The sequence below is a fragment of the Acomys minous genome (genome assembly GCF_964271855.1).
Source record: "Acomys minous genome assembly, chromosome: 5".
Lineage (NCBI taxonomy): Eukaryota > Metazoa > Chordata > Mammalia > Rodentia > Muridae > Acomys > Acomys minous.
Genome location: NC_140494.1, coordinates 116255324 through 116273353, shown reverse-complemented (window position 1 = coordinate 116273353; position 18030 = coordinate 116255324). Strand labels below are relative to the sequence as shown.

At 43.3% G+C, this 18030-nt stretch overlaps 1 protein-coding gene across 5 annotated transcripts in view; it reads right to left on the bottom strand.

The window, feature by feature from the left end:
* Positions 1 to 1777: 1777 nt before the first annotated feature.
* The window catches only part of SNUPN (snurportin 1), a 31653-nt gene continuing 15400 nt past the window's right edge, over positions 1778 to 18030 (bottom strand). For 4 of the 5 annotated variants that reach the window (XM_084782294.1, XM_084782295.1, XM_084782297.1 and 1 more), the window contains 5 exons: positions 12178 to 12275; positions 7093 to 7170; positions 4170 to 4250; positions 3256 to 3327; positions 1778 to 2325 (listed from right to left, as the gene is read on the bottom strand). In XM_084782294.1, the coding sequence (XP_084638420.1) occupies positions 2017 to 2325; positions 3256 to 3327; positions 4170 to 4250; positions 7093 to 7170; positions 12178 to 12275 (638 nt within the window). In that variant the 3' untranslated portion in view covers positions 1778 to 2016. The remainder of the gene's footprint in view (positions 2326 to 3255; positions 3328 to 4169; positions 4251 to 7092; positions 7171 to 12177; positions 12276 to 18030) is intronic. The other variant, XM_084782296.1, reaches the window with a different exon arrangement.

The following is an 18030-nucleotide window of genomic DNA, read 5'->3' as shown; positions in this document are numbered from 1 at the left end:
CTTTGGAGATAGTGTCTCACACTATAGCCTAGGTTGGCCTCAAACTCATAGCAATCCTATCTCAGCTTCCTACGTGCTGGGATTGTAAACATAAGCCACCAGCCAGGCATAGTGGCGCATGCCTTTAATCTCAGTACTGGGGAGGCAGAGGCAGGCGGATCTCTGAGTTCGAGGCCAGTCTAGTCTACATAAAAAAACCTTGTCTCAAAAAAACAAAAATAAATAAATAAGCATAAGCCACCATACCCAAAGCCAAGCCTTGCCCAGTTGCTGTGACACTGACCTGCACAATCCCCATATTGATAAAGCTGGCTTCTAAAAGAAAAGTGAAGAATTCAGAAGACTAAGAAACAAGTCAGGGCCTGGTGGTAAAGGCATACAACCCCAGCTATTTGGGAGGCTGAGACTGGATTGTCAAAGCTTTGCCTGGGCTGAAAAGCAAATTCAAGGCCAGCTTGCAGACACTAATTTTCTAACATTTCTACATATCCCTTAACATAAGTAAGGCTACTATATCCATATTGCAAACCTGGCCTACATACTGGAGAGTGTTTATATAGACAAATGCCTAACCCTGTAGCCAGTGGGCTCTATCCCTGGGTGAGAGTAAGAACAGGGCGTCTCCCAGTCTGATTACAGGAGCTTAACCCCTATAAGAGCAGATCCTTCGGGAGTTCCACTAGATGCACTGACCTGTGTAACCAGGCTCTGCTTAACCACTACTGGCCAGATCTGTCCTCAGAGCTAATTAACTCTAATGGGTCATTGCACGTCACAAAACCTGACTTGGATCCCTTTGAAATTCTTTCCACAGGACACTATTTCAGCTGAAGAGAATGATGATGCCAGTCTGTCCAGTAAGAGAAGTCCTAGCAACTCAGAAAGCAGTGTGGGCTGCAGACTGAGGCCACAGGACCTGGAATAGACTTTGTGAACAGAATAAAAACTAAGTAATTTTAAACACCATTTCCTACTTTTATAGCTCATGAAGAGCTTTGGTTCACGGATCTGAAGGGATCTTGCCCCAGGGCTTTTCCTTAATTCTCTTTCACTAGGATTAAAAAAAAAAAAAAAAATCTAAAGCTCCCCTCTGCCTTCAAGCCTCCTCTCCCTAACTTTCCACTCCTATTTTATACTGGACTCATGTTGAACCTACTTGATTCCAGACCAAGTCCCACCCTGCTCTAGGGGAGTGTGCTACATATCATGTCACTCTTTGAGGACGGGCTTTCCTCATGGCCTGCACAGTATACTAGGTCCCTCCCTGGAGGCTCAGCCCCGTTCCATGCACCTCTGTGAAATCTGCTCTTCCTCTGCTCCTAAGCTCGGGCACTTTTCTGCACTAAGCAATCTCTTCACCATGCTCTACATGCTGTGGTGCTTATTTTCTCAGGGGATGGCATACCCCTCAAGGTCTTGTCTGCCTCAGTAACCTACATCTCAGAGGCCTAGCACAGGGTTTATCTCCTGATAGGGGCTCTAACATTTCTTAAAGTAAATGAAGCCCATTAGCATTTTATCTCTGGAAAGGTCTAAACAGTAGAAAAATCACACTTGTTTTCTCAGAAGAAGGAACATATTCAAATACCAAGAACTGCAGTTCCTGGTAAGACCTTTCAGAAAATGGCATTACCAACAGCAGCAGCTGGAAACTCAGCAGAATATTTGAGTACTAAAAGGGGTGAGATGGGCCAAGATTTGAACAGTTGTGCTGTAAGTGTCCTAGGGAGTAATGGGAAAGTGAGAACATTTCTAAATCTTAATAAGCACAAGCAACTTTTTCTTAAGAGGCATATATTTACCTTGTAGACCTGGGACATACTTACCACAGCAAGAGATATTCAAATCTACCCAGATTCCAACTCCATTCAAAAGAGACCCACCCCCAATAGTCTGAGCCAACATTCCAGACAAGGATCAGGCTGGTTTTGGTAGTGTGAGTTTGGAAAGCGTACTCTGAAATAAAGTCACCTCTCATCACTGTCCTCGTCCCCACTCTTTCGTGGGTTGTCCACTTTAGTTGTCCATGACGCTCTCAGGGCTGTGGGGAGGAGTCCTCAACTTGGGAGTAGACAGGTGCTCCAGCTCATAGTGCCCATCAGAAGCCTTGTGTGTGAGTCTCTCCTTCATGGCCTCCTGGCTCCTCTTGTGCTCCATAATCTGTTGGAGCTGGTGCCCAGCATATTCTGGCTTGGTGGTCAGCGGGCCAGCTGGCACGACTACACCTAAAATATCTGACACCATGTAGGGGCGCAGCCAGCCCACCAAGGGAGTACTCCCAGGGCTATAGTGGGTCTGTTTGTGGTAGAAAAGAAGTCCGTCTACCTATAGGAGAGATCAGGAATCATAATGACTCGGGGCCACATATTTCCAAGACAGTTACACAGAGGCAGTTCTTGTGGGTCCTTATTTATTTGGGGGGGGGAGGTGGGGGGGGAAGCAAAACTGTTATGTAGCCTACCTGTCCTACTATGCAGACCAGGCTGGCCTTGAATTCCAAAGACCCACCAGCCTTTGCCTTTGCCTTCTGAACGATGGGATTAAAGGAGTGTCTAACCATGTCCAGCCAATTTTTCCTTTTTTATTCTAAGCTAATGCAAGTGGAAAAAAGACTCCTTGCATTTCACATGCAGTTTCTTCAAATAAAGAAAGGGCTGGGGCTAGAAATGGTGGTATACACCTACCTATAATCCCAGGACTCACAGGATGAAGGAGGAAAGAACTCAAGGTCAACTAGACAGAGGTACATAGTGAATTATCCAAAAGAAGAAGGAGTGGAAGGAGAGAAGCTCTCATAATAAAACATAAAAAAACACTGTTCTGTTTGCAGAGGCTATTTGGGAGATGGGATTTCTCACCATAGAAAACTCTAGGCTCCTCCATAAAGATGAAAGTATGAAGCATAAATTCAACTGAGTCCATGTCTTGTCCTCACATTCTGGACACTTTCTACACTCAAAAGTCTCAGTAGTAAGGCTGAGCTCCTTGTATAGGGTGAAAGCAAGAGATGCAGACATCGCCATCAGGGACAGGGACAGTCCTGTTCAGAGGCCCTGCTTCTCGTGCTACTGCTGCTGTCTAAACACCTCCCCCCACCAGGCTGTTCGGAGCCATATTCTGGGAAACTCAGTGTTTCTAACCGGGAAAACCTCCTACATCCCCATACTTTCCTCTTCTGTGATTCAGTGACTCACCCCTAAAAAGCATTTCTTGCCACTGGGATATAAGGGTTATAAATAAAGATGGTGTTCTTACCACCTTCTTAATTGACTGCCAGAAATGAAGCAACTTAGTCTTTGTTATTTCCTTATCCAGGAAGCTGTTATCCTTTATAAAAATAAAAAACACTTCAAACAAAAACTTGACTGTGACTAGGCAGAATTTTAGTATTTTGTGTTTGTTTTTCAAGACAGGGGTTTTCTGTGTAGTCTTGACTGTCCTGGACTTGCTTTGTGGACCAGGGTGGCCTCGAATTCACAGAGATCTCCCTGCCTCTGCCTCCCAGAGTGCTGGGATTATAGGTGTGCACCCCCGCACCTAGAACTAGGCAGAATTTTAAAAGGGATAACAGGCAAAGAAACTCTACTTGTTAAGCCAAGAGAGTAACTGTAGGTTCTGAGGATAAAATACTACTCCAGACTCAGGAGTTCCTGGGGACAGATTTTCAGTGCTAATAGGTGGCAAGTATGGGTGAAACCAATGGGTTGGCCCAACAACCATGCCGTTGATTAGTAAACATGGTTATACCAGGAACCATCTGTGCTTTAACAACAACAAAAAAGAGAATCTAAGGTTCAAACATTTCTTGGGGTCAGTCAGCCACATATACCCATGTGACTTACTTTACAACCAGGGGCCTGATTCTTGTGCTTATGGGAACAAGGCACCCAGAGATGATGTAGAATAAAGGACAGCCCTGCTCTTCTGTAGGCCTCAGCTTTCCAGGGGTGCGGGGGACTATTCAACTCTGATGTTCTGATTTATGTAGTAGGAGTGAAATCTGGAGGGTAGCAATGACATCATTTCCTTATAATTAATTTTCAGCCCTGTTTTGATGCTTAGATAACAAAACACAACAAAACAAACCAGAGGATTTCTTAAGATTGCATGTGCCCAAGTCACCTGGTACTGTATAAATCATTCAGAGCAATAGACAATGGTTTTGTTACCTCAAAAGGAAAATCCATAGACAGCACCTTATATAGGCTCTCAGGAGTACACGGGAAATTCTTTAGCCCCACAAACTTAAACTGAAATGTAAATTAGAACAAACAGTTAATAAATGTTTCAAATAATACTAGTTCTAGTGATCCAAAAGCTTTATCAGGAAACTGAGGCAGGAGAATAACTATGAGTTTCACATTTCAAGGTCAACCATGTCTTTTAAAAAAGAGAGAATAGCTGGGCATGGTGGCTCACGCCTTTAATCCCAGCACTCAGGAGACAGAGGCAGGTAGATCGCTGTGAGTTCGAGGCCAGCCTGGTCTCTAGAGCGAGACCAGGACAGCCAAGGCTAAACAGAGAAACTCTGTCTCAAAAAACAAAACAAAACAAAACAAAAAGAGAGAAAAAAAAATCCAGATGCTTGGACTCCACTTCCAGCACTCTGAAAATTCCAGAAGTATATATCTCACCAAGTCCCAGGTACAGCCACAGAGATCTAGGCTAGTCTGGTTTACATAGCAAGCCCTAGGCCAGTGAAAGTGAGACCCTATCTCAAAAAACAAAAAAACAAAAACCAAAAAAAAACCTAATAGGTTGTTGTATAATAGTTTCCTCGAGGTTGAAATATTCTGTCCTACAGGAAATCTCCTTAAGCAGGAAGGTATTAAAATAGCTTTAGGAAGTCCCCGAAGTTGACTAGATTCACTAAGCCCTGCCCTGCCAGAGGAAACAATAAAAGCTGAACATTCAGAACAAAGCTGCAATGAAAACTTAGAATGGGTTTAAACCAGGTTACTTGGGAAGGACGGTGTCCAGCCTGTTGAGCAACCTACAGATGCTCAGACTTCTCAGTGTTTGTGAGCTGTCACCCATGCTGAGGTAGGCTTTGGCGATGCAGCTGTCTTGGAGTAATTTGTGCTGCTATAAGCAACCCCTCACCCATGTTCCTCTAAGCAACCCCAGTAAAACCTACTGGTTCATCATGTTGGACTTTGGTGGTATCATACTTTGATCTATCATGGGTTCCCTATCTGGGGTAAGTAGATATGTGTTGTGTCTCCCCTCCAAAATTTTGTCTCATAGCATAAGTACAGCTCAGTGGTAGAATACTTGCTGAGCAGGCATAAGGCTCTGGGTTCCGTTACTATATACCACACACACACAGCATTAAGCATCATATACTAAGTGTCTTACCATAAAAATTAAACTATGAGAATATATATGTGAGGCTTTTGGTTTTGGGTTATTTGGGGGTTTTGTTTTGTTTTGTTTTGTTTTTTTGAGACAGGGCTTCTATGTGTAGCCTTGGCTGTCCTGGACTCACTTTGTAGATCAGGCTGGCCTCGAACTCACAGCAATTTACCTGCCTCTGCCTCCCGAGTGCTGGGATTAAAGGTGTGCACCACCACACCTAGCTTATATTTGGTTCTTTGGGTAACTCTTGATATTATCCTTTATTTTTTGAAATGGGATCTCACACTGTTGTCTAGGCTAACGCCAAACATGAACTCCTCCTTCCTCGGCTCCTGTGTGGGAGGATTACAAGCATGAATAACCTCTCCTGGCTTATTAATATCATTTGCAAATGAAAAAAATTAAAGCAAATGAGGCTACTACCCTAATAATTCCTCTTTTTTTTTTTTAATTGGCTTTTTCCAGACAGGCTTTTTCTATGTAACAGCTCTGTAGGTTGTCCTGGAAGTCGCTCTGTAGACCAGGCTGGCCTTGAACTCACAGAGACCCACCTGCCTCTGCCTCCCAAGTGCTGGGATTAAAGGCGTGAGCCACCTCTCCACCCCTCCTCCCACCTTCCCACACCCCAGCTACATTATTATTTTTAATGGTGCTAGGGATTAAAGCTAGGGCTTTACCCATGCTAGACAAGTTCTGTATACCAAGTCGAGTCATACCTCCAGCTTTTACCCTAGTAATCATTAAACACACAACAAAAATAAAATATGGATGACTATTAAACTCATACATAGTCTTCCCATTATGCTATTATAATATGCTGCCTGAAAAAATAAACTCATCAATCAAGAGTGGTGGCTTGGGCTGGAGAGATGGCTAGAGGTTAAGAGCACTGTCTGCTCTTCCAAAGGTCCTGAGTTCAATTCCTAGCAACCACACAGTGGCTCACAACCATTTATAATGAGATCTGGTGTCCACTTCTGGCCTGCAGGTCGACATGCAGGCAAAACACTGTATACATAATAAATAAATACATCTTAAAAAAAAAAAAGTGGTGGCAGATCTGGGGCTGAAGAGATGGCTCAGTTTCTAAGAGCACTGGCTGCTCTTCTAGACGACCTGGCTTTGATTCCTAGCATTTACATTATGGCTCCCAACCAGTTTGAGGAGATCTGATATCTTCTTTTGGTCTTTGTGGGCACCAGGCACTCAAGTGGTAGAGACATATAGGCAGGCAAAACACCTGTACACATAAAATAATTTTGGGTCAGGCATTATGGTGCACACCTTTAGTCCCAGCACTCAGAGGTAGAGGCAGGTGGATCTCTTTGAGTTTGAGACTGGCTTGGTCTACATAGTAAGTTCCAAGGCTGGAGAGATGGCTCCAAAGGTTAAGAGCACTGGCTACTTTTCCAAAGATCTTGAGTTCAATTCCTAGCAACCACATGGTGGCTCACAACCATCTATAATGAGATCTGGTGTCCTCTTCAGGCATATATGTAGGCAGAACACTGTATACATAATAAATAAATCTGAAGAAGGAGGAGGAGGAAAAAAGAAAGGAAGAAAAAAAAGAAAGAAAGAAAGAAAGAGAAAAGGAATTGTGGCTCATGCCTATAATCCCAACATTTGGGAAGCTAAGGCAGTTAGACCAAGGCCATAGCTAACTAGTTCAGGGCCAGCTTGGGCCATATGAAACCTTGTCTCAAAAACAAACCGTAACAACAACAGCCTTACAGGATTAATCTTGGTTTTCTCTCCGAGTCCTTCTTCTTCTGGTAACTTTGAATGCATCCAGTAGAATCGGAAATCAGTCTACCATGAGAAGGTGAAGTAAAAAGATAAAATATTGTCATCTCAAACTCTTTTATCAATAAAACATCTCATTCTAATAGCCATGTGACTTATAAAGACCTAAGCTCTGCTGTTGCTATCCCCATTTCCATTTATAACCATAGTTTATCAAATCTTTCAAGATCTTAAGGTGTGTAGGGGTGTGTGTGTGTGTGTGTGTGTGTGTGTGTGTGTGTGTGTGTGTGTGTGTGTGTGTTTCAAAGAGTAAGATGGATCAGTGGCTAAAAATGCTTACCATACAAACTTGATAACCAGCCCCACAGCGCACGCCTTAAATCCTAGTGCTCAGGGAGGCAGAGGCAGGTGGATCTTTGTGAGTTTGAGGCCAGCCTGGTCTACAAAGTGAGTCCATGACAGCCAAGGCTAACACAGAGAAACCCTGTGTTGAAAAACAAAAACAAGGCCGGGCGTGGTGGCGCACGCCTTTAATCCCAGCACTCGGGAGGCAGAGGCAGGCGGATCGCTGTGAGTTCGAGGCCAACCTGGTCTACAAAGTGAGTCCAGGACAGTCAAGGCTACACAGAGAAGCCCTGTCTCGAAAAACCAAAAAGAAAAAGAAAAAAAAAAAAAAAAGAAAGAAAAACAAAAACAAAAACAAAACAAAAGAGTCCGACTATCTAGCCCTGGTTGCCCTTAAACCCAGCCTTTCTTATGCAAAGCAATTGCTACCTCCCAGTCATACTTTTTCTATAAAAGTATGCAATGGGAAGATGTTACAGTAGTTAATCCAGAAAAACAAAGAGAAATCCTGTCTCAAAAAACAAACAGGGCTGGAGGGATGGCTCAGAGGTTAAGAGCACTGGCTGCTTTTCCAGAGGTCCTGAGTTCAATTCCCAGCAATAATGGTGGTTCACAATCATCCGCAATAGGATCTGATGCCCTTTTCTGGTGTTCATGAAGACAGTGTACTCGTATACATAAAATAAATAAATCTTAAGAAAAAAAAAACCAAATGTTCTAAAAAACAAACAAAACTGATAACCTAAGTTAGATTTTTATATCCCACACTTGGAAGAAGAAAACCTTCACCCAAAAGAAATTTTGGTCTCAATGTGCTGGGTGCATTCATTCAAACACATCACTCATACACACAATAATGATAAATAAAATTCTATGAAATATATTTTCATTGTTTATATCATACACAGTATTGTATTACATAAAAACATTTGTATAGAAGTATATGTTTAAAGACTTTCTTCTTTTAAAATTTAGCAAGCTGCCAGATATAGTAGTTTAAATCTGCACAAATACCAGCATTCAGGAGGTAGAGACAGATCATCTTTTGACTTCACTGCATATGGCCTGTCTCGACTCCATTCTCCTTCAAAAATAAACACTTAGAATGGCTAGATATGTGGGCTCACGCTTGTAAGACCAGCAATCAGAAGTCTGGGGCAGAAGGACCCCAAATTGGAGGTTATCCGGGGCTATGTAGCAAGATCTAATGCCTTGAACTCACAAAGCTCCACCAGCCTCTGCTTGCTGAGTACTGGGATTAAAGCTGGCCTCAAATCCATAAAGATCCACTTGCCTGTCCTGGGTGCTGAAATCAAAGGCATGTGCTACCTGACCCAGTCAATACCTGTGTATCTAATTAATTAAACTTCAACTTCTTACATAGGGTGAGCCTGCTTCAAACAGTAACAGCAACTCAACCTTCATTCAGATATAGTGGGTCATGCCTGAAATCTCCACATTTGGAAAGGTGGAAGCAGGACTGCCCACGAGATTAGGCCACACTGGGCTACATAGCTCCAGGCCAGCCTGAGCTACAGATGAGACTGTCTGGTTTTATTTTGGTTTTTCAAGACAGGGCTTTTCTGTGTGTAGTCCTGGCTGTCCTGGAACTTGCTCTGTAGACCAAGCTGGTCCTCAAATAAGAGATCTGTCTGGCTCTCCAGTGCTGGGATTAAAGGTGTGTGCCACACATCTTTAATCCCAGCACTCAGGAGGCAGAGGCAAGTGAATCTCTCCAGTTTGAGGCCAGCCAGTTCTACAGAGTTCTAGGACAGCCAGGGATACACACAGAAACTCTGTTTCAAAAAAAAAAAAGTAACAAACAAATAAATAGATGAATAAATGAATAAATAAGTAACTTCAACACCCTATAGGGACTATATTGTCATTATTGATATTTTACATGTTGAGGACACTTAGAATCCGAAAGATGAAGTCACTTGCCTGGGTGAACAAAGAAAATCCTGTGAGCCCTAGGATTCTTCCATTCCAAAGCACATTATACTAACTCCCTTGCTTCACTTTAATCTGGCTATTAAAAATGCTGCACAGCGGAATCTTTTCCTCAGTAATGATTCTTTGAATTATTGATATGTAGCCTTCTATAGTTATGAGACACTCCTTGTTCTTTTATTTTGCTTCTGGAAATTTGAAACAATAAAAGTAGTTTTTTCTTCTTTGTTTTTGTTGAGACAAGGTTTCATGTAGTTCAGGCTGGCCTCAAACTTGCTATGTATTAGAGATGTCTATGGAGGCTATAGGAATAAAGCAGTCAAACATTCTGCCAACGGAGCTGCATCCTGCTTTGCAGAGACAGGAAAAGCCAGTCCAGGTTTGAGATTCATGACATTCCTCCAGTGTCAGCCTGCAACTAAGGGACTACGGGCATGCGCTACAGCCAAACTGGTCTTTTCCTTATAGCATAGCTTTATGTGTGGTTTTAATTAAAAAATCTGTTCATGGTGACTACAAGTGGTGAATATCTTTTAACCAAAAATAAATAAATAAATAAATAAATAAATAAATAAATGAAGGAAGGCCTGGTACCAGGAATGATGACCAAAGTCTATAATCCCAACCTTTTGGGGAGATTAAGACAGGAAGAGGATCATAGATTTGAGGCTAGCCTGGGATACATAGTGACTTCTTGTCTCAAAAACAAAGCTGGGTATATGCTACTTAATGAGTTCCAGGCCACGCAGGGCTAGATAGCAAGAATCTCTCTCAAACAAAGAAACCAAATCATCATCAGCTGGCATTCCTGAAATTCACTATATGATAATAGCTATACAAAGAAGCAGTCTAGCAGTCTATCCAGGTGTGGTGTACATGCTTCTGATCCCAGCACAGGAGGCAGAAGCAGGTGCATCGTTGAGTTTCAGACCAGCCAGGGCTACATAGGGAGACCTTGTCTCAAAAAAGGAAGGAAGGAAGAAAGAAAGGAAGGAAGGAAATCAATCAATCTGGAGCTAGGTGTAGAAGAATGTTAATTCAGAACATGGTTGTTCAGGCAAGATCACATCCAAAGACCTTCTAGGTCTATGTGATCCCAAGAGATCACATCCAAAGATCCAAGGCTGTGTGATTGGCTGGAATACAAACACGCCTTTAATCCAGGAGACAGAGACAAGCAGATCTGAGTTCAAGGCCAGCCTGGTATAGAGCAAATATCCCATAAAGAAAAGCTTAGATTCAGGGCTGGTGATACATGCCTTTGATTCCAAAGGAAGGTAAAGTTAGGAAGCACCATGTTTGAAAGTGATGTCTAATTGAGTGGCAGAAAAGGTGACAAATCAGAGACAATGACAGAATAGGATACACCCAACTATTAGGAGAAGAGAGGAAAGGAAAGCTACTGAAGAGGCAGATTTTCAGAAAGAGGAGGCAGTTTTACCAGGACAGAATAGAAAAATGGGTTGCAGAGCAAGAACTCAGATGGAACGAGCCAGAAGATGAGAAGAAGCCAGAAGATTAGAGCAGATTACTAAATTGTTTGAGGCCAAGCAGAGCAACTTCAGGCCAAATGAGAAGGCACTTTTAGGTAAGACAGCTGGGAGAAGAGTTTGAGCCAGAGCCGGGCGTGGTGGCACACACCTTTGCTGTTGTTGTTTTTGTTTTTCGAGACAGGGTCTCTCTTATGTTAGCCTTGGCTGTCATAGACTCACTTTGTAGACCAGGCTGGCCTCGAACTCACAGCAATCCGCCTGCCTCTGCCTCCCAAGTGGTGGCGCACACCTTTAATCCCAGCACTTGGGAGGCAGAGGCAGGCGGATCACTGTGAGTTTGAGGCCAAGCTGGTCTACAAAGTGAGTCCAGGACAGGCAAGGTAACACAGAGAAACCCTGTCTCGGGGGAAAAAATAATAATAATAATAATAATAATAAAAGAACAAGAAAGGGTGAGCTTATTAAGTAGTAAGACTCAGAGGCTGAAAACATTCTAGGCATAGGTTAGGTTGTACAAAGGCTGGAAGCTTCCAGGACTAGTCCTAGGTTAGCAGATAGAGGCAGTAAGACAATTGAGTCAAGAGAATAAAAGCTACTTTTACAACTAGGCACAGTGGTCTATGCCTGTAATCTCTTCCTAGAGCAAGCTTTGAGAATGGAGGCTCTGTTTCATACAAAGAATGACCTGGCATTTTCAGGGACAGGATGTAGTGGGTGAAAGAGGGACAGGAGTTTATTTAATGGTGTTGTCTGCATAAGATAGTACATTTCTTACCCTTCAACCACCCCTGCAACAATCTTCCCATCCTCTGGAAAGAGGCAAGGGGGCACTCACAGCTGCTCACATAGGCCTAGCCTGCACCCTGCTGGTCCTTCCTCCTTAAGAGCTGTTATATTAGCAGGTGGTGGGGGGCATGCCTTAAATGCCAGCATCCAGGAAGCAAATGCAGGCAGATCTCTAAGTTTGAGGCCAGCCTGGTCTACAGAGTGAGTTCCAGGACAGCCAGGGCTACACAGAGAAACCCTATATCACAAAAAAAAAAAAAAAAAAAAAAAAAAAACCCACCACAAAAAGAACTCCTATCTTTCCCTTAGTTCCTCATATTTATCTTTAAAATTAAGCTAATTCAAGCACCCTCAAAGATGCAGGGAGCATTAGATAATGTTCTTGATTACCACATCCTGTACATACCAAGAAGTTGGTCACATACCAAACCCACATGCAGAACCACCTTCCCGGGAGGAAAGGACACAGGAAAGACACGAGATTATCAATCCTTACCTGACAGTCATAAAAAGGGTGTCCCCGCCAGCACATCACATCCAGAACATAGTAGGTCTGGTTCGCCTCACTGTAAATGCAGTCCAGAATCGTGTAGTCTACAGATACAAGGAAGAAAGTCAACACAGAACGCATCTTCAGCCAGGGTTCCATCCACCATGAGGAAAGGAGCCCCATCTTTTCTTGGTTTTGTTTTTGGTTTTTGTTTGTTTGTTTGTTTGTTTCGAGACAGGGTTTCTCTCTGTAGCCTTGGCTGTCGTGTGTACTCGCTTTGTAGACCAGGCCTTGAACTCACAGCGATCCGCCTGCTTCTGCCTCCCGAGTGCTGGGATTAAAGGTGTGCATCACCATGCCCAGCTAAGAGCCCCATCTTAAGAGGCCCAAGTTGAACAATCCCAGGACTTATGGGAATTGCCAGTACTAAAGATGATAGACTCATCAAGGAGAGAGTTCTACATAGCTCCCGGGAGCTACTTGGCATGGTTTAAGGCTGCTGTGACATAAGACAGTATGAGAGATCAAGACAACACTTTAGACAAATGGGAATTCTAAACAAGATGAGACATTACTTTTAAAGAAGCTCAGGTTTTAGTTTTGGTTTGTTGTTTGTTTTGGTTTTTAAGACAAACTATCCTGAAATTAACTGTGTACCTGAAGATGACTTTGAAATCTTGGTCTTGCTTTCATCTCCCAAGTGCTAAGATGGAACCTGCTATTTTGTTATTTTAAGATGGCACAGAAATCCGCCTGCCTCTGCCTCTGCCTCTGCCTCTCTGCCTCCCAAACGCTGGGATTACAGGCATGGGCCACCACCCCTTACTTGTTACATTCTTATCCTAAGTACTGTGCCCTGTGAGGTATCAAGTATAAATTGTCAATTTGTCACTTGTTTGTTTGTTTGTTTGTTTCTTCTGAGACAGGGTTTCTCTGTGTAGCCTTGGCTGTCTTGGACTCACTTTGTAGACCAGGCTGGCCTCGAACTCACAGAGATCTGCCCGCCTCTGCCTCCCGGAGTGCTGAGATTAAAGGTGTGCACCACCATACCCAGCTCACTTTCTTTAAGGAAACAGAGATTAGACGATCAGAGAAAGAGGCAATAGCTAAGTTGTACAACATACACTATGAGCAACAGGAATTCTAGTAGGAGAAAACCAGAGTAAAAGAGGAAGACTACAGTTCCATTTCCTGTAATCCCAGTACTTGGACGGCTGAGGCAAGAGGATCAGGACTTCAAAACCAACCTGACCCCTACATGAACCTCTGTCTCCAAAAACAAAAACAAACAAACAAACAAAAGAGCCAGCCCAAAAGAGAAAGCTAGCCTTACTACATAAGCAACACAGGAGAAATCTTCAACAAACCTGAGCAGGTAGAGAACAGAGCAGTTTTACCAGTTCCTCTCAAACCAACCAAGAATACATTATTTAATTCTTATAACCCTAGTCCACCTATTGAGGCCAGGTAGAAGGAAAGCTAAGGTAGCTAACGGAACCAAAGATGAAAGGAAATTGAGCTGGGAATCCCCAGAAACAGCTCACTGTGCCATTACACTTGAAATTCTCTCAGGGACATTTATGGGAAAAATTGCATGTCATTTTGTAATAAAAAGCCCAAGGCATGATAACCTTCATTCAAAGACGTACTGCTTAGTGAGCCTCACAGAGCTAGCTGTGTGTATCATGCAACTGAGACCAGATCTTGAAGGGAGGATACTTCCAAAGTGGGTCATTAAAACAACTAACCAAAGTCTGCCCTGTATATGCACACAGCAAAGTTGTAGCATCGCTCTGATGGTGAGGGCTCAGGACGTTTCCTCTGTCTCTGAAGCCCAAGGCCTTCCCCCATGGATTTCCAGCATTGACCAGGAGGCAAGACTAGGAATGGGGATGTGGCCTCCTCCCTGGAAAGCAACAGGGATAAACAAGAAAACCAACAGTTGCTAGCCCCAAGACTATATCAAAATCAATGACAGCTCATATTTTATAGAAAACCACCTGGGATTTTACAATGCAAACTCTGCCTGATTCTACATAAGGAGGCCAGAAGCATCAGACAACCTGACCCAGAGAGCACCCATGGAAGCTAGAGAGGCCCCACCTAGCTAACATGCCAGAGAAGGGTCAGCAGCCTGGGATGCAAAGAAGCAGAGGGCACAGAGCCTCTTGTACTAGATGGACAGCCTGGGATGCCAACACGCACTTCCACCATTTCCTGTCTGCTGTAACCAGAAGACGGAGGCCTCAACCAGTGCAGTGTAACTGCTCAGGGACCAAGCCCTTCCAGTTGTCTTCAAGGTGCCAAGCAGAAAGACTAGCAAGGCCAAAGACAAGTTTTTAGATCCACTAGAACTAAAAAACAATTAGTAGGCTTTTTGTTTTGTTTTGTTTTTTTGGTTTTTCCAAACAGGGTTTCTATGTGTAACCTTGGCTGTCCTAGACACCATGCCCTGCCAATTATTAGTTTTTACCCCAATTCTACATAAGCACCCAGTCCCATCCAGTGTCTCTTCAAGACCCAGGGAGCATGAATCAGTTCTGGCTCTCACCTTGCTTGGTCTGCCTCTAACCGCAGGCCCCACACTGCTCCAGCAGTCTTGACCAGCTCCTAGGCTCCACCTTAACACTGGGTGTCCAACTCTCTGATTCACGTATCAACCCACCACATCCAGCCATTCACTCATTTCATTGTCTGACCTTCAGACCCTGGAAATGCACCTCCCTGCTCCTGAAATCCATCCCATGCTCCAAGATTACATCACTAGCCCTAGGAATCCACCCAAATTATGAGAGCTCCTCCCCCAACTTCCTTGGCTTCACTCAATTCTCACGGCCCTCACACTGAGTAGCCAGAAATATCCCACTCTTCCTGTCACCAGCTGAAATGCTAAGTGCAACTGTCTGGTTTGTTTCTGCTTTTTCCCATAGAGAATATTTGCAACTCACTGAACAGACAAACAACAGGAACACATAGAGTCAGGGATGTAGCTCCACTGTTAAAGTAGTTGTCTGGTAAGCACAAAGCATGGGTTCAATACTCGGTCTATTAAAGCAAGGCTTAGTGGCAAGTGCCTACAATCTCTTTGGAGCAGAGAGAAAAGAATCAGAACTTTATGATCATCCTTAGCTACAGAGCAGTTTGAAGGCCAGCCAATGCAATATGAGATTGTCTCATAAGCAAAACCGTGGTGCTGGAGCAATGGCTCAGAAGAGCAGAGGCTGCTCTTTCAGAGAATCCTGTTTCAATTCTCAGCATCCACATGGTAACTCACGGTAGCTTATAACTTTAGCACTAGGGGGTCTGATGAACTTTTCGGGTACAGCATACAAATGGTGCACAAATATACATGCAGGCAAAATATCCATAAATACAAGATAATAAAATATATTTTAAAAATTTTACAGGGAAAAAAGAAACACACACACACACACAAATGGCCAAACAAAAATAACCAAGCAAAAGCCATCTTGTACTAGTTTCTTAAAAATTGCAAATAAGGGGCTAGAGAATTGGCTCAGTGGTTCAGAGCACCATCTGCTCTTCCAAAAGACCCGGTTCAATTCAGCACCCACATGGCAGTTCACAACTCTCTGTAACTCCAAGATCTGACACCCTCATACCAATACACATAAATTAAAAATTAAATAAAAATATTTTTTTTTAAATTGCAAGTAAGGGCTGGAGAGATGGCTCAGCTGTTAAAGGCTAGGCTCACAACCAAAAATATAAAAAATGCAAATAAATCAGGCATAAAGGCACATGCCTATAATCCTACTACTTGGGAAATAGATCAAGAAGATAAAGATTTCAAGTGTTGGTTCAATCTTCAAGGCTTGAAGATACAAGATATTTCTGGGCTATACAAGATATTAAAAAAAATATTTATTTATTTTTATGTAAATGAGTGCTATCCCTGCATGTACACCCGCATGCCAGAAGAAGGCATCAGATCATATTATTGATGGTTGTGAGTCACCATGTTGTCACTGGAAATGGAACTCAAGACCTGTGGAAGAGCAGACAGTGCTCTTAGCACTGAGCCATCTCTCTAGCTCCCAAGACATTTTTTTAAAAATGACAAACACTTAGTAAATAACTCTGTATAATGGTACATGCTTATAATCTCAGTTTGTAATCCTAGCACAAGGGAGGCTAAGGCAAGAAGATCAGGAGGTTCAGGTCAGCCTGGTTACAAGGTATGCTAGATAGTTTTATGTCAACATGACACAAGCTAAAGTCATCTGAGAAGAGGAAACCTCAATTAAGAAACTGCCTCTAGCCGGGTGGTGGTGGTGGTGGTGGCGCACACCTTTAATCCCAGCACTCGGGAGGCAGAGGCAGGCGGATCGCTGTGAGTTCGAGGCCAGCCGGGTCTACAAAGTGAGTCTAGGTCAGCCAAGGCTACACAGAGAGACCCTGTCTCGAAAAACCAAAAAAAAAAAAAAAAAAAAGAAGAAGAAAGAAAAAAGAGAGAAACTGGCTCCAGGGGCTGGAGAGATGGCTCAGAGGTTAAGAGCACTACCTGCTCTTCCAGAGGTCCTGAGTTCAAGTCCCTGCATCCACATGGTGGCTCACACCATCTATAATAAATAAATAAATCTTGAAAAAATGAAGCCAGGTGGTGGTGGCGCACACCTTTGATCCCAGCACTCGAGAGGCAGAGGCAGAGGCAGGAGGATCACTGTGAATTTGAGGCCAACCTGGTCTACAAAGTGAGCTCCAGACAGCCAGAGCTACACAGAGAAACCCTGTCTCAAAAAGAAAAAAAAAAAAAAAAAAAAGGAAGAAGAAAAAAAAAAAAGAAAAGAAACTAAACTGCCTCCATAAGATTAGGCTGTAGGCAAGCCTGTAGAACATTTTCTTAACTAGTGACTGATGGGGAAAAGCCCAACCCATTATGGATGGTGCCACTTCTGGGCTCTGGTAGTTCTGGTTTAAGAACCCATGCCAGGCGTGATGGCACACACCTGTAACCCCAGTCCTTGGGAGGCAGAGGCAGGTGGATCTCTGTGAGCTCGAGGCCAGCCTGGTCTACAAAGTGAGTTCAGGACCGTCAAGGCTACACAGAAAAACCCTGTCTCAAAAAACCAAAAAGAAAAAAGGAAGAAAGCAGGGTCTACAAACTGAGTCCAGGACAGCCAGGGCTCTTGTTACAGAGAGACCCTGTCTCAAAAAAAGAAAGAAAGCAAGCAGGCAGGCAGGCTGAGCAAGCCAGTAAAGCAGCACACCTCTATGGCTTCTGCGCTCCTGTCCTGGCTTCCTTAAATGATGAACTATAATGCAGAAGTGTAAGGCAAACAAACCCTCTCCTCTTGAGCTTGCTTTTTGGACACAGTGTTTCATCAGAGCAATATTAACCCTAACTAAGACACATGTTCACATTATCTCAAGAAAAACAAAACTGGGGACTGTAGTAATTTAAAGGGTTTGTTTGTTTGTTTGTTTGTTTGTTTCTGTGTTTGTTGCATGTGTATGGGCATGTGGACAACTCTTAGGAGCTAACTCTCTAACTTTCACTGTAGGTTCTAGGGATCAATCTCAGGTTATGTGGGCTTGATAAAAAGCACTTTCTTTTCTTTTCTTTTTTTAAAAGATTTATTTATTTATTATACAGTATTCTACCTACATGTGTGCCTGCATGCCAGAAGAGGGCACCAGATCTCATTATAGACGGTTGTGAGCCACCATGTGGTTGCTGGGAATTGAACTCAAGACCCTTGGAAGAACAGCCATTGCTCTTAACCTCTGAGCCATCTCTCCGGCCCCTGATAAAAAGCACTTTCACCTACTGAATTGGCTGGCTGGCCCCTTAAGCCTCAGAGATCCTTTGGGTTTGGTTTTGTGTGTGTGTGTGTG